Source organism: Penicillium cataractarum (assembly GCF_028827025.1).
Source record: "Penicillium cataractarum strain IBT 29864 chromosome Unknown utg000007l, whole genome shotgun sequence".
Taxonomy (NCBI): Eukaryota; Fungi; Ascomycota; class Eurotiomycetes; order Eurotiales; family Aspergillaceae; genus Penicillium; species Penicillium cataractarum.
In genome coordinates, this window is record NW_026622743.1 from 1503399 (window position 1) to 1524007 (window position 20609).

The 20609-nt window shown below is 49.8% G+C and overlaps 4 protein-coding genes across 4 annotated transcripts; 2 read left to right on the forward strand and 2 right to left on the reverse strand.

Moving 5' to 3' along the window:
* Nucleotides 1-1421: 1421 nt before the first annotated feature.
* On the forward strand, nt 1422-2379 carry N7496_008193 (uncharacterized protein). Its single transcript, XM_056701112.1, has 3 exons — nt 1422-1969; nt 2020-2097; nt 2192-2379. Exons 1-3 carry the CDS (start codon nt 1434-1436, stop codon nt 2355-2357), a joined length of 780 nt encoding a protein of 259 aa, XP_056553175.1. The 5' UTR covers nt 1422-1433; the 3' UTR covers nt 2358-2379.
* A 7289-nt stretch (nt 2380-9668) lies between these two features.
* N7496_008194 (uncharacterized protein) lies at nt 9669-10580 on the reverse strand (the record flags this gene model as incomplete). Its single annotated transcript, XM_056701113.1, has 1 exon — nt 9669-10580. One exon carries the CDS (start codon nt 10578-10580, stop codon nt 9669-9671), a length of 912 nt encoding a protein of 303 aa, XP_056553176.1.
* A 3314-nt stretch (nt 10581-13894) lies between these two features.
* On the forward strand, nt 13895-17196 carry N7496_008195 (ankyrin repeat domain-containing protein; the record flags this gene model as incomplete). The annotated part of the gene is made up of 4 exons (XM_056701114.1): nt 13895-13941; nt 14081-14686; nt 14869-15304; nt 15403-17196. 4 exons carry the CDS (start codon nt 13895-13897, stop codon nt 17194-17196), a joined length of 2883 nt encoding a protein of 960 aa, XP_056553177.1.
* Nucleotides 17197-18136: 940 nt separating this feature from the next.
* N7496_008196 (cytochrome P450) lies at nt 18137-20120 on the reverse strand (the record flags this gene model as incomplete). Its single annotated transcript, XM_056701115.1, has 5 exons — nt 18137-18342; nt 18403-18504; nt 18578-18861; nt 18935-19053; nt 19149-20120. 5 exons carry the CDS (start codon nt 20118-20120, stop codon nt 18137-18139), a joined length of 1683 nt encoding a protein of 560 aa, XP_056553178.1.
* Nucleotides 20121-20609: the final 489 nt, after the last annotated feature.

Sequence of the window (20609 nt, forward strand, 5' to 3'; positions counted from 1 at the left end):
TGGGATATGGAAGGAGATCAACGACCGCTTGTGTCCAATTTGTAAAATAATCGCCGGATTTATTGGCCTGAAATAGTAAACGTATCCGATAGGTAAATGTAACCCGACAAGTAGATATGTTAACCGGTTTATAAGGACTACGAGGGCGTATTTGGCAATGAGCATCGGCAAGGAAAGCCCTAGGGATTACTCAAGGCACGATGCCTGCTCCGGGGGCTTTGAAGGCCTGTGGAGTTGCCCGAGGGTGAGATTTATGAGCCAGCAGAGGAGTAGCATGTGTTACCGAGAAATCCCGGAATGAACCTGATTGAATTACGCAGGGAAGAAGCATCGAGCTCACAACAGGAGACGTGGGCGGTAATATATCACCAAGATTGGGAGAGGGTTCGCTGGTGGTGAGTCCTTGAGAGACCGAGCTCAGCTCAAGCCCAGCCACAGGATACAGTTGTTTGGCTTTCTTCCTGGCAGGACTCTAAACTGCTTGGTTCCGCTGGCCGGGTCAACGAAGAGCAGAGATGGTTGGCGGGTCGACGGAAATGGCCGAACGCAGGACGTCTCATATCAATGGAGATACCTCTACGAAGCAGAATTAGCATCGAGGGTCGTCTGAGGAAGAGGGGTCCGAAGCTATGATAGGCGATAGAGTGCGGATGTAGAGCGAGCGGGAATGATGTTCCTGGTAACCGTAAGGTTGGGTAAACGACAGGGGCCGACTAACCGTGTGAAAGGGACGAGGATCAAAGGAATGGCACGTGCTGACGTGTGGTAGCTAATTGTGTTCGATGGATGTGTGAGAGGCCTGTTGATGCGAGAGGCCTATCAGTGCCAGGTAGGCGAGGAAGGTTGCCTTGGTGCTGCAAACCCCAGACACACGCTTGCTATATGTGTTAGATATAATGGTCTCGCGCAAATGGACTCGTAACCTGCCGAAGGAAAATAGCTAAAAATGAGGGGAGACACAAGAAGATATGATCGACTATACTGCTGGAGCGAGAAAAGACCAGGTAGAACCACCAAGTCCACTCTTATAACCGGAAAGTATCTGTGTTATGATACCGCAGGGAGCAGTAAGAGTGTCGTCATTATCCTCAATATAATTCGAATACAAAATCTAGTAACATTTCGCACTTGATACCATGCTGATGCGCTAATGACACCTACTGGCTGACGGTGCAGTAGTGGTCCGTTTAGCTTCATGTGGGGCCACCTGACCGCGGACTATCCACGTCTCCTCCCCAACTGTTGGTTGATGGTTGATTCAGCTCTCCATTTCTCCTCTCTTCTCCTCTTCCAATCCTTCAGTTTCTCCATCATCGACACTCCACTTTCCTAATCCCACCACTACTTCGGAGGCTATCAAACTTAAAGTCACCTATCCCCAGACGTCGTTATTATGGATCAACCTTCTTATCTACGCCCTTTTCGCTTCCATCATGCCTCCCTGGTTCCGGAAAGGCATCGACGCTGGCACTATTATCAACTTCGACCAGCCCGTTCCTTCGCGATGGCAAATCGTCCAAAAGCCAAGTGAGGAGGACTGGCAACTTACCGAAGCTGAGTACCGCCGTGGTGAACGCCTCTCTTTCGCTGTAACCAAGCTCCTATGTTGTGACCCGAAGAACCCTTCAACCTTCGCTTTTATGCGAATCTATCTCCAAGTCCCTTACAAAGGTACTGAGATAGACGACGCGGATACGAGGGCTACCCAGGCTGCCACACTCATCCCGAGAGAGCTCCTTGCCTACCAGGACCTTACTGCCCAAGACATAGGATGCACTCCGAAGCTCCTCGGGTATAAAGTCTCAACACAGGATAATCGGGGTCCAGTAACGGGAGGATTTGCAGTCTACCTAACATGGGAGAAGGTACCAGGAGTACGCCTCGGCAATAAGGATGGGTCGAACGAGTTCTGGGCCTTGGACAATGCCGAGAGAGAAGAAATCCGGCAATACTTCGAGAAGAACCTCCAGTAAGTGCCTACCCTCCTTTCTCTACGTTCATAACTAACTTGAATCCTAGGGCGATCAGGGGAATCGGGTATTTCCCTGACACCTCCGCGCTTAGTAGCTTGGTATGGGACAAGAATTCGAAAACCCTGTACGTTGAAGCACATTTCTCTTACTGAACGAAACAAAGCAACATATGCCAGGAATTGCTCATACAAGCTATTACTAGTACTAACAGTCCTTAGTTACTTCATCGGATTTCGCCGCCGCAACATCGTATCCACCGCCCAAACCGAACCTCCCCCTCTTGACATGACCAAACGACTAGCATTTTTTGGGCTGGTCGAGCCGAACTCTCGTGCATGGCTCAAAGAGGGATGGGATCGGGACACCACAAAATGGGAATGGTAGTTTGGGCAGGCTTCAAATAAGGGAAGCCCACGCTGGGAACATCCATGCAATCGAGATTTCGGGGGTCCTGGAAAGAGATTTGCAAGAACAGAGAGTGGAACCCTATTTGCTTGTTTCATAGGCGTCACGAATGATATCAGCTACAACCTGAATGGCAAACTTGATGTTGTCTTTGCAATTTCTGCCTTAATAATGGGTACCGGAAATATAAGTTTATCTAGATGGTTGGTGCGGTATGGGGGGTTGGATTTTGCCTGTGCGGATTGTAGAAGCTCCTAGGGCAAATGGCACCCCCAGAAGCATCTTGATGTGAGGCCGTTGCGTACGAGGACCCAATGCTTCGAAAGGGCTTGCTTCACAATCATTTAGAGTCTCGAACCCTGAGTCTTAGGTTTTTTGCTAGATTCCTTGGTGCCGTCCTGGAACCGACCGTTTTCTTTGTGCTAAGATGAACAGAGCCCGTCCATTCTACAAAGCGTGTCAAGAGCAGAGTAACAAGACTTGACTTGATTCTGTCCACCATCAAAGGCATCCCTAAGTATATCAATAAATTAAGGCTTATTCACTGTGTGATATAGTATTCTCAAATGAATCTTGACTGTATAACGGTTAGATACATACATAAGGTGCCTCTTTTGAGTCGCAGGAGCTTTGCCGTTTGGTCTTAGTCCGGGCCTTAATGGGATCGTGAGTTACGCAATCCGCAAGATTGTCCGCCCCCAAAGGGATAGTTGCCGAAAAGGTCGGCATTGGCGGGAATTGGCCATTTTGCTTCAGGGCAATTGCCCCTCGGATAAGATCTGCTTTCGGATCACCTCCGGAGGCGGCGGTGGAGCTGCTGGAGCTGCCGAAAGACAACCTCCTGGCGGGGGTGGAGTTTCACACGTTGGCTGACTTTGAACCCCGTACGTCGTTTAGGTTTGCCTCGGCCAATGGGGTAATCGCTAGCCGTTTAAAATCTCGACTTTGACGGCTCTTGTGCGCTACGGCTCGCTCCAAGTCCCGGCGGAGGATGATGGTTGGAATGCACGACTATCGCAGTGAATAGAGGCCAGGGGCGGCCGTAACTGTGGGTCTAGGGATTCTGCCGGTTTCTTTTCTATTAAACTGATAATGAAACTGCTATTGATCGCTTGTCCCCAATTTCTCGCCAACTCCTTCACTCTCACCCCACGAGTATTATGCTGGGCTTTAACTGACAGAGGCTTTTGGAGGAAGAAGCAGTCTATTAATGCAGCGCCACGTGGCATGAGTGACGAGCAAGACTATTGGATGCAAAGTCGCTTGTGATATATATGGCATTACCGCTTCTTGTAATATCAACGGTCGCAACGTTGAGTAACACGATAATATCGCCCAGGACGTGATTCTCTAGTCTTCCGTAACGTGACAACTATCTCCCGCTATGATTTACTAACTCGTTGGTACGTAACTCGTGCTAACTGATCTAAGTTAATTAAGTATTAATATCCCTTTCCCCCGCATTAGCGTGTTGCGCCTGAGGACTTCGTAATAGTAGGCTTACGTTAAGAATATCGTCCTTAATATATCTCGGCAGAGAATGTAATATCTCTCTCCCCTATCTTAACATAAAGTTTATTAAGTTCTAATATATAGACTTCTATCAAGGTATTTGTTTTTCTTATTATAATATAGTCCTCGGCAAAAGATTTCAAAATTTCCGGGGTAGGATTAGGTTCGTCCTTAAAAAAATTAGTATTAATAGTTTCGTTCCGGGAAGGTCTCTATCTACTAAAATTAGTATCGCGACCTATCGTTATTGATAATATTAACTATAATACCTAATTTTTTAATAAATCCTTATATTTATTAAGAGTAGCTAGAGCGAGTTATTTAAGGTATATAGTGTTGCTTTCTTATTGTAAAGATAACTACTTGCAGGGTAGAAAACCTGTTGATCAGGTAAGGTTGGAAGCACCTAGTGAAATTCGTGGCAAGACTGTTTCTTGAGGAGTCTGAACCTACTCCTCAAGGTCCCAAATTTATATACAGTCTCTCATACAAAACAGGGAACTAGAAGAGGGGTAACCACGGTATGAGCGTGCATGAGCTGAAAGGTTGTGTAACCAGCCAACGTGGCCTACCGACAGGGTAGCCCTTTAGATACGCCACCGAGGAGCTGTCGACTGACCGCCGGGTCGGCACCCTCTTGGCAGAACGCCCGGGCCTCGTGCGGCCTGGGGCATCAGTCTGCGAATAACCTCAATATCAGGATATCATAACAATTATCCCCCCTCTAAGGGCTCGCTCGCCCACGAGCGACGGAAGATGTAAACAACACGTAGGGGTAACCAACCACGTAGCGGAGTAGCCAATCAGAGGTGGATAGGCAGAAAGGGTAACTGGTGGGATAGGGCAAACAAAGATATCGCGTTTCTTTGTTTACAAAGAGACCCCCTCTCCTTCTCGTTCCCCTTCCTCTTTCACACCTCTACCAACTTTCTCCCCCTTTCCAAGACCTCATAACCACGCGCCTTTTCGCCAACGAATACCCCTCGATTTGGTTTGGAAACCCCCACGATGCCTCGACGACCCCGCGCCGGGACTCGTCCCCTTGCGGACAACCCGGTCTACCTGATGATCCTCTGGTGTATGCACTGTGTCCGCACCGCGATTATCGACTGGGATCCCCGTGAAGACTGGCCCTTTTCCATCGAATGTGTCCAGGACGCCAAGGCTTCGGTTGCGTGTAGCCAGTGTTCCTCTCGCGCTTCGACGTGTATTCCTGTGGGTTTCGCCAAGTTTCCTTGAGGGTATAGGCTAATGATTCCACAGGCTGCAACCGCTATGTTGGGGGATTGTCAGGATATGAGTACCGCGTTTGCATGGGCCCGGGACCTGTTCTGGACATCGCAGATAGACCCGGACGACCCGGATAATTTCCTGGACTGGCCCTATCCCTCGGAGCTCCGCCGAAAGGTCGCCGAATTGATGAGGCATCTGGCGCATTGCTTCGACGTTTCGGAGCAGGCTCACCGCAAGCAGTACAAGTTAACCGGGACTAAGACCAATATCAAGGTAGGATCCATAGGTCGCGGGTTTCGGCGCGTTCTAACTAGTGTTTCGGTAGCAAACCCAAGACGAATACGATGCGCTTCTCGCGGTCCGTCGGACTGGGCTTCCTGTTGTCCTGCCCCCTGGTCCCTTTGATACTGCTAGGGAGAAGGCAGAGCGCTTCTCTAAGCGACTCCTTCGCCTGCTTCCCGGCGACGAGGGATACATCACTTGGACAATCGGAAAACGGGCCTTTTTCGATGGCATTTCGGAGGCGGTTCGCGAGGCCCAGGATGACCTTGATTCGGATGCGGATGATAATGCCTCCATCGGCGGAGATGAGTTGGAGGAGCGGACAATTATTGATTTCCCTCTGTCCCTGGAGCGGATCTAGAGTTGCCTTTTGCCCTTCCTTTACCTAGCGAGGCTAGGTAGTTTCGTTATGGTTTCGCTGGTGGTTCGTTGCGTTCCTTGGTGGCGGCTTTGTTGCTGTGGGTGCTGATGTTTGACGCTCGCGTCTTGTTTCCGGTGGAACCCAGCTTCGTGGCTGACCTTACAGTTTCTTATTGCGAGGAAATCTTCTTGTTTTAGTCTGCGGTTCGAGGGGTTTTCGCTGGTTTCTTCCGGTATTGAATTCAGAGCGTTTCCCCTTTTGTCGCTTCCTATAGGATTGTATTACTTCTGTAGCGTTCTCCATATCTTCGTGGGATACCCATTGGTTGTATTCAGAGGGCCATCCTTTCCATTTCACGAGGAAGTGGGTTTCGTTAGAGATCTTTCGTTCATCGCGGACCTCCTCTACCTCGTATTCTTCGCTATCCTCGAGCTGTGGTAACGGCATTGATTCGGTAGTAGTAATGTGGGTCTTCTGCCATGGTTCAAGAAGGGATATATGAAAGACGTTGTGGATTCGGCTGTATTGTTCGGGTAGACTTAGGCGGTAGGCCTGCTGACCAATCGTCTCAATAACCCGGAAGGGCCCGATGAAGCGCGGGGTTAACTTCTTGCTTCCCTTTAGCTTCAAGTTCTTTGTTGAGAGGCCGACGAGCGATCCTTTCTTCAGTGTCAGGGGTTTGTGATTCTTATTATAGTGTTTCGCTATAGTTTCGACTGCATTTCGCCAGTGGGTCTTCAGCTTTATGCGGAGTTTTTCAAGCTTCTCTACTCGTGCGGATACCGCGGGTACCTCCCTCAATGCCGGATCGTCCTCGATTCGTTGACGGAAGTCTGGTGAGTAACCAAGAAGTGCTTGAAAGGGTGAGACACCGGTTGTGGCATTGACAGCGTTATTACACGCAAATTCGGCAGATTTGAGCAGCTTTGGCCAGCTAGGCTGTTCGTCACCGATGAAACATCGTAGGTAGTGCTCAAGTGTTTGGTTAACGCGTTCCGTTTGGCCATCGGTTTGGGGGTGAAACGCCGTTGAAAGCCTTAGGCGCACTTGGGTAATGTAACATAGCTTTGACCAGAACTTGCTTGTGAAAACTGATCCTCGATCGGAAACAATCCCGTCGGGAGGGCCGAAACGTAATTCGACCTCGTTATGGACTAGTTCTGCGAGTTCTCCCGCCGTGATCGTGGTAGATACGGGGAGGAATAGCGACCATTTCGTGAACCTATCGACGATAACAAGGATTGCATCCACAGTCTTTTCGTTAAGGGTCACCGGTGGCAGGCCAGTCACAAAGTCCATTGAAATTTCCACGAAGGGTCTAGACGGGATAGGGAGTGGTTGCAATTCGCCGTAGGGCTTATGCCTTCGTGCTACTACTCCTTGACATACCTGGCAATTCTGCACGTATTCGACAACGTCTCGGTGCAGATTCGGCCAGTGATATTTACGTTTAACCAGTTCAAGGGTCCTGGTTCGGCCGAAATGGCCTGCAATAGGGTCGTCGTGGTGAATGCTCACTAACTCTTGCCGTAGGTTACTCCCCGCAGGGACATACACTCGGTCTTTATATCGGAGGAGCTTATCGTGTCCGATCTTCCAGCCCATGAAACCGCGTTTCGCCTGCTCTACGGCAGCTTTTCGGCGCTGGGTCTCGAGGTCTTCGTCTTGAAGACGCCCGATCAATTCCTTTAGGTCCTCACACGCTTCAGCGGAGTAGGCCTTCTCGGAAGCACAAGCGGTCTGCACTTGCGCAGGGAGGACTAACCGCGAACGGCCTAGCTCCTCCCAATCGATTCTTCCAATCGATTCATCACCCTGCTCGTTTTCTTCGAAACAGGGGATGCCCAAAGTGAGATCTCTCACAGTCAGCGACTGGACCCTGACAGAGCGGTGATCAGTCGCCTGCGATTCGCCGGCCATTCGTTGGCACAACGGCGTAATCAGGTCAACCTTGGGGGCTTCAGGCAGCCAACGCCTAGATGGTCCATCCGCAGGGTTGGTCTTCCCAGCGCGATGTTTGATAATAAAATCAAAAGGTGTAAGAGATAGGCACCATCTCGCCTGTCTACCATTTAGCTTTGGCTGCTTCATAAAGGATTGGAGGTTTGAGTGATCTGAAAAGACCTCGATTGGATGTGTACTTCCCTCAAGGTAGTGTCGCCAGTGTTTAAACGAGTATACGATAGCGAATAGCTCCTGATCCGGCGTTCCATAGTTGACCTCTGCCTCGGTGAATTTCCTCGACCAGAAGGCCACTGGGTGCCAGACTTCATTATCATCTGGTTGGGAGAGGATCCCAGCCATCGCACCGTTTGACGCATCGGTCTCGATCCGAATTTGCCTCGAAGGGTCGAAATGGCGAAGAAGGGGAGCTGACTGGAAGGCAGCGATTAGGCGGCGGAACGCTAGCTTTTCGCGAAGGTCTAGCTTCACACTCCCTGGTTTTCGGCCGTTCTTACTTCCCTTTAGCAAGGCCGTTAGGGGAAGTGCAATCTCGGAGTAGTTACGGATGAAGCGCCGGTAGAAGTTGCAAAATCCTAGGAAGACCTGGATATCTCGGTATGTTCGTGGAAGCTCCCACGAAACGATATCGGATACCCGCTGAGGGTCCATCGAAACGCCTTGGGTAGAGATGATAAATCCAAGGAATTCGACCTCGTCCTGGTAGAAGAGGCACTTGCTAGGTTTTGCATACAGTCCTGCCTTTTGGAGACGGGAGATAACCTGGTGTAGGTGTTCTGTATGGGATTGGCGGTCGGTCGAAAAGATAAGGACATCGTCAAGATACGCTACCGCAAAGATATCGAGAACGTCGTGAAGGGCGGTATGAATGTAATTTTGGAAAGTTGCGGGTGCATTAGTTAGGCCGAAGGGCATAACGGTGTATTCGTAGTGGCCGTATCGGGTTCGGAAGGCAGTCTTCCACTCATCGCCCTCCTTTATGCGGATGCGGTAGTAAGCATCTTTGATATCGATCTTGCTGAAATATTTTGCACCCGAGAGACGGTCAAGGATCTCCGAAATCAAGGGTAAAGGGTACCGGTTCTTCACCGAAACCTTGTTGAGTCCCCGGTAGTCAACACAAAGGCGTAGACTTCCGTCCGATTTTGGAACGAAGAGGATTGGGGCTCCGGCGGGACTCTTTGATTCGCGGATACGACCATTCTTAAGGTTTTCGTCGAGGTAACGGCGTAGTTCAGTAAGTTCTTTCTGAGAAAGTGGGTAGATTGGTCCAAAGGGCACCTGGGTGTCGGAGAGTAGGTCGATGGCGTGGTCGTGTGCACTTGAAGGGGGTAGTGCTTGTGCGTTTTCAGAGGAGAAGAATTCGTGGAAGGGTTCTAGTTCGGGATATTGTAGATAAGGTTTCGACGGAGGTTCGGTATCGTTTCCATCGACTGGCAGCCATATTTCCTCAGGCATTTTTACCACGGCGAAGACGTACGCATGCCTTTGTGCGGCCCTCGCGAAGCGTTTCGGTGTTAAAACTTCAAAGGATCCGTTCCCGAACCACCATCGCCTAAGGCGGCCCGCGAGATATATATCCTCGTCGTGTATTGTCGTCATTGAGAGGAGTACTGGACTACCAGTAAGGCGGGGGTCGCGATCAATAGCGACACAAGGGCGTGTGAATCGGCGGGTAATCCCTCGAGAATCGGTAGCCTTCAGGGGGACTGACCACACACCATATGTCGGAGTGTTTCGTCGGTTAATTGCGCGGATTATCGGTTCGGTAAGCTTTGCTGGCTGGAGCCTATACTTCCTGACGAATTCGAAGCTAACGAGGTCAACTTCAGCTCCACTGTCAAGATCCGCATGGGTTTCGAGAGTGTTTCGGATGGTAATCGGTATATAGAAACGAGTTCTGGTCCCCACGGTAGGCTTTTGAGACGAAGAATGGGGATCTACTCCGTCTCGCTGTCGTTTCCCGCGGTTGTTGCTATCTGGACCTTTGGCTTTTCCTTAGGGTCCTTTCGGTCGGGGCAGTCAGGAGAGTAATGCGTATCGCTTCCGCAGATGTGGCACACATTGCGTTTTCCATCCCTTCCGATAGGGTTTAGGTTGTTGTTCGTTGAGGACTCTTGACGTCTCCGATTGTTTTGACGGTTCTTGTAGGTTTTCTTTTCCGGTCCCTGGGGTTCATCCGGAGGAGCCTTACGCTTTCGGAGATGATTCGGCTTGGTTTCGTTTGTGTTTCCCCGGTCCGAATTTGTTTTCATGAGGTCCCAGTAATGGTTTGCCGTGTTGACAACTTCCTCACGTGTCTCGGGAAGTTCTCGTACATGGTCCTGGATTCGAAGCTGAAGGGAGTGTTGTAGTTTAACGAAGAAGGATCGGGCCCTTTCTTTCTCACTCGCTCTCTCAAAGTACTGCTCAAGGGTATCGAGACGGGCGTGGAACTCTCTAGGGTCCTCGTCCTTTCTCTGGTGGATATTTTCCTTTTCCTTTGCGATAGCCATTGTGAGACTAGACGCGTTTTTGATAAGGCTTAGGGTCCACTCCTGGAAGAAGAGCCAGTCATTGGTGACGTTTCGGCGTTCAACCTCCCTTTTTTCGGTACAGGTTCGGTACCACCTCTGCCTATAGGTTTGGCACATATGGCATACAGCGCCGATGATCTTTCTTTCGTCGCTATAGTATTTCTTTGGGGCTCCTGCGAACATCTGTTGTAGGTCGAGGAGCCACTCATGCCGCTTCTGAAGGTTGTATTCGAGTTCGAAGGTTGGCACGTTTTCGAATTTGATTTCCTTGTGCCAATCAGGAGATTCGCTTTGTCCTCGGTGGGTATCCGGCATAGATTCGCCGAGGGCTGACATGAGGTTCGTAGCTTGCTCGTTAAGCTCCTTGATTTTTTGGAGCTTTCTAACGCGTTCCTGAATCGCCGCGAGCGCTGCGTCAACGTCCTCGTTAGAAGGGGTTCCCTCGATAACAGTCTGCGAATCTTCGATAGTCCGTGGGAGATTCGGCTCTGTTTCGCCGGCGGGCGTCGAACGAGTTCGAGGTGACATCCTTCCTTAGGTGATCAAAGAGGAAGAAACAGAATTGTAAAGATAACTACTTGCAGGGTAGAAAACCTGTTGATCAGGTAAGGTTGGAAGCACCTAGTGAAATTCGTGGCAAGACTGTTTCTTGAGGAGTCTGAACCTACTCCTCAAGGTCCCAAATTTATATACAGTCTCTCATACAAAACAGGGAACTAGAAGAGGGGTAACCACGGTATGAGCGTGCATGAGCTGAAAGGTTGTGTAACCAGCCAACGTGGCCTACCGACAGGGTAGCCCTTTAGATACGCCACCGAGGAGCTGTCGACTGACCGCCGGGTCGGCACCCTCTTGGCAGAACGCCCGGGCCTCGTGCGGCCTGGGGCATCAGTCTGCGAATAACCTCAATATCAGGATATCATAACACTTATTCCCGTTTATTCTAATAGTTAAGGGTAATGTTACAGCCAGGCGAGTGGAGGTTCAAATCGGTGCATTCAACGAAGCAACTAAATCTAGAGAGGAAAGGGAGAAGAGAAGTTCTATCTTGCCAGAAGAGATTGCCTTTATAGGGCCCTTCTCTGGTAACTCCCGTCCGTCCTGGGGAGTTCCATGTTCGCACAAACACGCATTGACCAGTTCGATCAATCTCAATCCTCTAAGCCCCGTCCTTAGTCTCCGAATCGTAACAGGTAAAGCCACGTGACGTAGCACGTGTAGTTCTTTCCTTAAGTTCCTTTTAGAAGTCTTTCGGGAGTATCATCTTTAAAATAGCCGAACGCTAAGAAAATAAGAATAGAAGGCTAGGTAGTCACCTAGGTCTAATATTTATAGGCTAGACTTAGTTAAAGAAGGCATATAGGTGATCCTAGGTAAGAATTCTCACCCGCTCTCACCCTGTTCTCACCTCTATCACCCCAGTCTCCAGACTTCTCACCCATATCACCCACACTCACCCTAGGATAAAATCCGACGTCATTTTAAGGCTCAGGGTGCTTTGAGAATTAACCGCATACTATAAGGTGGCTTAAACACGGCTGAGCGGACGGGAAGCCCTGTTCTCCACACCCTATGGTCGTATGTACCAGGAACTGCATTGAAGAGATCTATATCCTTAGCAATAATTGGATAGAGAGCTGCCTCAGCGTTGCGCGGCTGGAGTGAGTAGGGTGAGTGCGCAATAGACAGAATGAGACGCTGAGTGAAGGCGGGTGATTCTCACCCCTCCTGAGGATCGATTTTGCCAGGCGGTGAATTATTTCTATTGGACAACCTATTGCGGATCTTCTTTCTTGTCAACAACGCACTCTCTTGAGCGATCTATCTCTTATCCAATCAAGTCCTTCTTCTATCCTTTTCCGTCTTGGTATCTTATGGCCCTATTTAAGTGGTCTTCAGAAGTGTTCTGGCACAGTCTCCGCACAGACCCTCTTGCTGAATTCAGGGACATCGTTATTGGTTTATTTCAATCTGGCTGAAACTGTGGTCTCTTGGCACTTGCATATTCAATCCATCGAACCATCTCCTTATCAGTACTAACAGGCAGCTGGTTATTGACGCTCTTATACGGAGCATAGGTCTGCTTTGAATCTCCGTCTGCATTTCGAGGCCACGATAGTCACCATCATGTGTTGCCCTTTACTATGGGCATGAGGTCAACAGAAACATGATTGGGCTTTTCCGCCACGTGTGGCTGCATGTGGCGTCGACCTGATGATTGATATAATTGATAGTACTCAACGGAGCGGGGTGAGGCTGAGGACTCACTCTGTCCAGCCTCGCCAACCCTCGGACATATCCATCATACCCAAAACGTTGGGACCTTGTATGAGTTATGCATGGTGCAGACACAAAATGGCCGCCAAACTGACATCATTATTGAAACCCGAGGATTATACAGTGGCATGGATCTGCGCCCTTCCCAAAGAAATGGCAGCAGCCGAGGCAATGCTGGATGAGAGACAACCTACCTTGCCCACCATCTCCGGCGACGACAATACCTACGTTGGAGGGAGGGTGGGCTCCCATAACGTCATTATCGCGTGCCTTCCAGCCGGGGTTTATGGGACGAACTCTGCTGCTCGTGTGGCGTCTCAAATGCGGCTCACCTTTAAGGGCATTCGATTTGGACTGATGGTGGGAATCGCAGGGGGAGTCCCTAGTGCAGACCATGATATTCGGCTCGGTGATGTTGTAGTCAGCAAACCAACGCGGGATTTCGGGGGAGTGATCCAATACGACTATGGCAAGGCCGTAAGCGGCGGCCACTTGGAACGGACGGGTGTCTTGAACAAGCCCCCAACCATGCTCCTGACAGCAGTGGCGGCGCTACAATCAGCACACATTACAAATGAAAGTCGCATACCTGATCTAATCGCGGATTTAGCCAAGCGCTATCCGCAAATGAGGGAGAAGTTTACGTACGACAGCCGCAGAGAAGATTTGTTGTTTGAGGCCCAGTACGATCATATTGACCGCGCGACAACCTGCGATGGCTGTGATAGACACCGGCTAGTTGCCAGATCACCAAGGGACAGAAATGGCCCTATCATCCACTACGGTCTGATTGCATCCGGCAATCAGGTCATAAAGGATAGTCGGACCAGAGATCAGCTAGCCGGGGAACTGGGGATCCTGTGCTTTGAGATGGAGGCGGCCGGCCTGGTGGACACGTTCCCATGCCTCGTAATTAGGGGCATTTGTGACTATGCTGATGCTCACAAGAATAAACAATGGCAAGAGTATGCAGCCGCGACGGCGGCAGGATACGCAAAGGAGCTTCTCTACATGGTCCATGCTGTTCGAGTTGCAGATACACCTCCAGCCCTGCTGGTCAACGAGAGTATGTAGGCTATGCACAACCGATTGTGAACTTGTCGGTTCTGACTAAAATAATCCCAGTCGTTCATAGCCGCAAGGTGCTGGCCAAACCGCGAGGTTCATCAACGTGGTTGACAAGGCCTAATGGTGAGCGAGCACAATCCAATGCCTTCTGCATATCACAGGCACTCAGTCATTACAGATGATCTCGACGAGGCTATATTCAGGCGGATTTCAACCTACGATCATGCAAAGGTTCACCAGCGACTAGCTCACAAACGAGTAATGGGGACAGCACAGTGGTTCTTGGATCATCCCGACTTCATGGCATGGCTGGTGGAGAAGAGATTCTCGAGACTGTGGTGCTCCGGGAAAAGTAAGCGTGCGCCCTGGAGATTCTTGACGGCGAACAACACTAATCATTACTCTTGATTAGTTGGCTCGGGTAAAACGACGATAGCGTCAGCACCCTTTGGCTCTTTCTCCCTATGGTGAATAGGCTAATTATACCATAGGACGGCGGCCGTTGATGCAGCTAAATATCGATCGTCGAATCACACTGCCTCAACGGCCTTTTTCTATTGTGAGAGCGACCGACCGGACGAGCTTAACGGGCTCTACATTCTTTCCAGTCTGATCAAACAACTATGCGAGTATCTCCGTGCTAAATACAGACGCTGCCCCGACGATATAGTAGATGCACTGAACCGCTTCTTTGGAAAGAAGCGAGTTGTTCCCGACTTTGATGATTTGAAAGACATTTTCATCCAGTTATTCCACATCATCCCAGACACGGTGTATATCATTGACGGACTCGACACATTAAGCCCAGAACAGAGTAAAGACCTATTTGAGCTCTTCAGGTCCCTGTTCTACGGTTCTGGATCCCCGCCGGAGTCGCGGTTGCTCGTTTTCAGCCGAGAACAACTGCCTGGCTACACAGGCATTCCCCTGTTTATGGCTGGCGTTCGTCAAATTTCGACTACATCTAACGTGATGCCGGATCTTCACACGTACATCGATACGAGTATCACCGATAAACTGATGAGCCGGAAGCTCACGGACGATTTGGCCTTGTTGGACGAAGTCAAGCGGGTCCTCCTGGAAGAATCATCTGGAATGTAAGAAGAAAGCCTTGCTCTGCATTTTTTACATCAGCTGAAAGCTAATGAATCAGGTTTCTTTGGGTCTATCTGCAGTTGGAGATCCTGTGGCAAGATTGTTTTACAGACAATCGTATTCGATCAGCGCTGCGAGATCTTCCGAAAGATCTGGAGGAGACATACCATCGCTGTCTTCAAAGGATGACCTTTGCCAATCCTTATACATTACGCGTCCTCCGATGGGTGAGCTTTGCTGCAAGACCACTCCATATCGACGAATTAAAAGAGGCCGTCGCCTTTGATCTAGATGATATGGGCTGGGATGCCGGAAAGATCCCCCAAGCAGATGTATTGATTGGGTGTGGTGCGAATCTCGTTGCTGTCGATCCGTCTGATCGATGTGTTCGCTTTGCGCATCCTTCCATCAAGACATATCTGCAGAAGAATTCAGCAAGGTTAATTCCAGGGTACCCAAATTCCGATAAACAGGGCGAGCTCCAGTGCGGAGAATCATGTGTTGCCTATCTGTCATTCTCTAACTTCAACCTCGAACTGTTGAAGCCAGCCAACGAGACAGAAGTGGTAAAAGTGCCGGATGCCAAACTGCTCGCCGGCGATGCATTGGCATCTCCCTTGGTTAGACTTTTTTCTGGGGACGAGGGGCAAGCCCTAAACAACCCGCCCAAGTAAATTTTCGACGGATTCGATCAGCCACCATCCCAGATCGTTCACAGTATAAATTCCTGGACTACGCAGTCACTCAATGGGCCTTGCAAACCAAGAAAATAACTTCCCTATCTTCAGTTTGGGATAAATTCAAGCAACTCTCGTTGAGTTTCAACGAAACCTGGAATTTCCACCCTTGGGTGGTCGGCGGCCGCTCACAAACCTCACGTCTACATGGCCTCTTCGGATGGGCCGTTAAGGAAGGGCACATTCCGCTGTTGGAGTTGGTACTCGCTTCTGACCGAGATATGCGAGAAATCTGTAACCTCCCGCTGGTCGATGACCGGCTTCCTGCACTTCATGTCGCCTCAAAATTGGGGCTTGTGGATGTCGTCGCTCTCCTTCTACCTATTTGCGAATCGAACTTGCAAGACGAAGAAGGATATACTGCCTTACACCATGCAGCTAGTAAGGGGCATGGAGGTGTTGTATCCATGCTTCTATACTTAACAAGCATGAAAATAGACATCCCGTCAAAGACCCAAGTTACCCCACTTTGGCTAGCTGCCAACCATGGCCACTGCGACCTCGTGCGGGCTCTGACTGAGAGACAAGCGAATCTTGAAGCTAAGGAAAGTCCGTCGCAACGGACGCCTCTTTCACAGGCTGCTAGCAATGGCCATCAGGCTGTTGTCGACTTTCTTGTGGACAAGGGAGCGAATCTGGAAGCAAAGGACGCCGGTGGTCGGACACCGTTATCCTGGGCCGTCACGAATGAGCATCTGGACACGGTCGAGCTGTTACTTGAGAGAGGCGCCAATCCCGCTTGTAAATTTGGGAACAAAGGGGAATTGCTGTTATGGGCAGCGCAGACTGGACATGCTGCTATCACAGGCTTGCTAGCTGCGAATCCCGAGACGGATCTAAACGTTACCGATGACAAAGGGCTAACAGGGTTATGGTGGGCTGTCCAGAATCAGAACTTGGAGATTGCGAAGATTCTTCTTGACCGCGGGGCAAATCGGGAGATCCGAGATGCTGACGGCCAGACGCCTCTACTGTGGGCAGCGAGAAATAGGCACGATGCACTGACTAAATTACTGCTCGAAAAAGGCGCAGCTATCTCTGTTCAGGATAAACAAGAGAGAACAACGCTTTTCTGGGCTGTCGAGCATAGCCACGAGGAAATAGTCAAGCTGGTGCTAGACCGGGTCGGAAACCACACGGGAAAGAACCAGTTACTCGACTCTATTGCCTCGTGGCCTGTACCAACACGAACTGACACAGTGGACTTGTCCCTCGACAGAAATGGAGACTTTGAAGATAAGACGCCGTTACTGTCGGCTGTAAGAAAAAGCTTCGAGTTACTGGCTCAGCGGCGTACCACCACGGTGTCGCGAGGAGGTTTTCCCAGACAGGCAACATCGATGTGGTCCACAAGAGGCGGGCAAAGGGCCCTACTCGAGCTGATCCTTCAAAAGAATCAAGATGACGTCCATAAGTCGAACCGATCCCTCCTAGAGGCTGCAAAGCAGGGCAATGTGCTCTTTGCGAAGCTGCTGGTTGACGAGGGTGCTGATATCCACACGAGAACTGTGTACAGGGAGACACCACTATGGTGGGCTTCAAGAAATGGACATGTGGCGCTTGTAGAATTTTTGTACGACAAGGGGGGAGATATCGAGGCTCGGGATAAGTTTGGCCTCACGCCATTAGCTTGGGCGGTTGAGAATCGACACTGGCCAGTTGTCGAGCTACTAGTTGGCTGGGGCGCTAACATTGAAGCCTCCGACAAGTCCGGCCAGACACCGCTCTCTAGGGCTGATGCCAGGGAAATGCGAAATTTATTACTTAGGCAATGAAGCAACGCAGCACGTGTAATTCTTTTATCAAGTTCCATAGGTCCTTTAGAAGCATCTTCTTTCGGCTTGCTAAGCGTTAAGGGAAATGATATAGCAGACCAGACGTGTACCCTAGGCCTTGTATTTAAAGCTCGGACTTATGAGGGAGGATAGGTAACTTAGGTGAGAATTCATACCCTATTCTCACCCACTCTCACCCCGTTCTTACCTCTTGTCACCCCAGTCTCCAAACTTCTCACCCACACTCCTCCCAAGATAGAATCCAACACCATTTTGGAGCCTAGGGCGCATTAAGAACTTTCCGCGTACTATACGTGGCTTAAGTACGGCTGAGAGGGCGGGAAGCCCTGTTCTCCACGCCCTGTGGTCGTATGTGCTAGGAAGTGGCTCAAAGAGGGCTATATTCATCACAACTAGGGCTCTTATGAGTAGTTTACTAATTTCTGCTTTTGGCAATGGCAGTCTCAGAATGCAGTGGGTTATCAATTCGAAAGTTTGATACCAATAAGCCCAAACAACGGACTGTATCACATATGAAACTCTTAAATTTTACCAGGTCGCCTGTTAAACTACACATAGTCGGCAATCATCACCGGGCCGTTGATCATTGCCATATCATTATCTTGGATGATACCGAGGTATTGCAATCTCGCAGCATATTATAGGTACGACAGGGAACAATGTGCGAAATTTTCTTATATTTCCTAAAAAAAACATAAGATCTTCTTTAACGCGCGATGATCGTCTACAGCGGCTGATACGTTTTACATCATAAAGCCATATCGAGGGGCACATGAGAAATGTTTAATATTTAATGTAAGAATATAAACATGACTAATTCGCTATTCCAGCTAAAGGCTCGTAACATCGTTAGTCGATAAATAATACTCAAATAATCCATCCTATAGTTCCATCCCAATTCCTCAACCCCTTGGAACTTCTACGCAACATTCTCTCTCTTGGTGAACACCAGGGCCAAATCACCCGGCGTAGCCGTAAACTGGTCCCTCATCTTGCCCTCGACGCTTTGGATATACTTCTCGCGCTGGCCAGCAGGGAAATCGAAGCGATATTTAGTAATGAGGACCGTGATAACTGTCCACATCTCGATCATCGCGACATCCTTGCCCAGGCATGTGTAGCGACCTAGAACAGGTCAGTGAGAAGGTCATTGTTTTCAGGCTCCAAGCTCTCAGGAAGACATACCTTGAGCGAAAGGTAGGAATGAACGAGTATCCTTGACCAGCTCGGGCTGAGTATCGAAACGTTCGGGGATCCATTCATTGGGTCGAACGAAACAGCTTTCCACTACGGCGGCGTCAATTGTCAACAACTCAATCATACCTTTCATTACCCCATGCCAAAATGATATGTAACTTACATCGACCCAGAACATAACGAGGAGCAACGATAGTCGTGTTACCCGGAATGAAAGTGCCGTCGATCATCATACCTTCGGGTGGTGTATCCCGATTACCTCCTGTAGGGACGGCAGGGTGTAGACGTAAGGTCTCCATGATGACGGCATTGAGATAGGGCAGCTTCTTTAAAGTGGCTGTATCTTTGATGCTCACACCCTTGACTTCTTGATACAATGTTTCAGCCTTGTCGGGATTCAAGGCCAATTGGTAGATTGCAAACACCAGCGTGGGGGCGACGGTGTCACTAATACCTGAGGTGAATATGCAGGGCCAGATTCTTGGACAATATTTTATCCTTATTAGGCAGTTGTACTCACCTTCCAGCTACGATTGCGACGATAGCATCACCAACAAGCTGCTCCTGGTCTTCTTTCAGCGTGCCCCTCTTTCTTGAATCGGCGATGATCCCCTGCGCCACGTCGTGGGAATCCGGTTCCTGTGGAAGTGGGGTATGTTAGCTAGCTCAGCCCAGCCTGCATCCAAGCCCATGTGGAAAGTGGAGGAATGTGGTATCAAAGGTACGAAACGTACATCAACGCGAAGCTGCATCTGGTTAGCGCACCAAGAGATCATAGTGTGCCAGTCGTGCACCACCCAGTACCCCTTAAGCAACCAAAATCCAATCTGTGCAGCCCAGGGCACCGAGGAGAAAGGGCCCAGCAAAGTCATGGCTTTGCGTAGATTGCGGATACTGTAGTGCCAGCGCTCACTGTGAAGCATGTCAAAGGAGCGAGAAAAGGCAAAGAGACCCATGATGTCGAAAGCAAACCAGTAGATGTACGTGGAAATAGGGACGGGGCTTCCCTTAGCACCGGCAATGATAGCATCCATATCTTTGACATGAGCCTCAATGTGCTCTTGGTACTTCTGCATTGCGCTGTTCGAAAAGCCCTTGATCCACAGACGCCGACGCTGGTCATGCCAGCCTCGGTCACGAATGGTAGTCACACCGACATTTGGCAGAAGGAAGTCATACCAGACGGACTTGCTGGTTTTACTGCCCGGCCCATCGAGCAGGGCCAATCCATTCGGATGGAAGACGGTGATTTCATTCGGACCCGTCCGGACGAAGTCACCATACTCGCGACGCATCCTCTCCAGGACCAGATGGTTCTGACCATTGCGGCATTGGTACATGTGCCATAATTTGGTCAGACCTGCTAGACGAGGGCCAGGGAAGTGGCGAGTGCGATGAGCAAAGAGACGATAAGCAGCAATGCTGAACAGAAGAGAGAAGGTGAAGCTGCCCACGATGAGGCCAGCATGTCCAAAAGCGGCAACACTCAAGGTCTTTCTTGCCTCCAACAGCGCCAGGACTGCATATGCGGCAACAACGGTCTTGATGATTCGAGGTCCTTGCATATGCCATTCATTTTTAATGAAGACAAGATGATGGACGAGGATACCAAAGACGCCAACGAGGGCACATCTTGCCAGCAATGGCCGTTCAGCCATGAACGTCATGACAGGCTCAGCATGAAACTTTTCCACGACCAAGTCCATGTTGAGAATGGAAATTGAGAGTCCAGGTGGGAATCACGGAGTACTCGGATAGAGAACTCGGAAAAAGAGAAACCAAGCCCCGATAAGTGCGTGTGAATATGTGATTATCGCGAGTAGCTGATAGAGGACCTAGCCCCTTGGTAGGTTCGGAAGCATACAAAGCTCCACAGGTAATCAGCACCAGGGCCAGTTGTGATTGCGAATGTGGATTTGTGTAAATATGCCGTTCGAGAGAAAGAGAAATATAGTGACGTGGTTAGTGCTGGAATTAGTGTTGCAAGGGGCTCGGTTCGGCCAGATCATCGGCGGCACGGGTAGGTTCCCTGTGAAGGTTTGGGAGAGATCGGGGGGAAGGAAAATAAAAGTGGGAAAAAAATTGTGGAAATTCATAAAAATTCAGACAAGTCGGAAATAAGAACTAGGTAAGAACGCCGCGACGCAACTAACTTATTCGCCCCCTCTCTCTACAAGAAATGAGATGACAAGGGG

Excerpts from the sequence above, each read along its gene's own strand:
- N7496_008193 (XM_056701112.1), top strand. The coding sequence starts at position 1,434 with ATGCCTCCCTGGTTCCGGAAAGGCATCGACGCTGGCACTATTATCAAC. Across the intron at positions 1,970-2,019 it reads TACTTCGAGAAGAACCTCCA|GGCGATCAGGGGAATCGGGT; the intron begins GTAAGTGCCTAC and ends CTTGAATCCTAG. Across the intron at positions 2,098-2,191 it reads GACAAGAATTCGAAAACCCT|TTACTTCATCGGATTTCGCC; the intron begins GTACGTTGAAGC and ends AACAGTCCTTAG.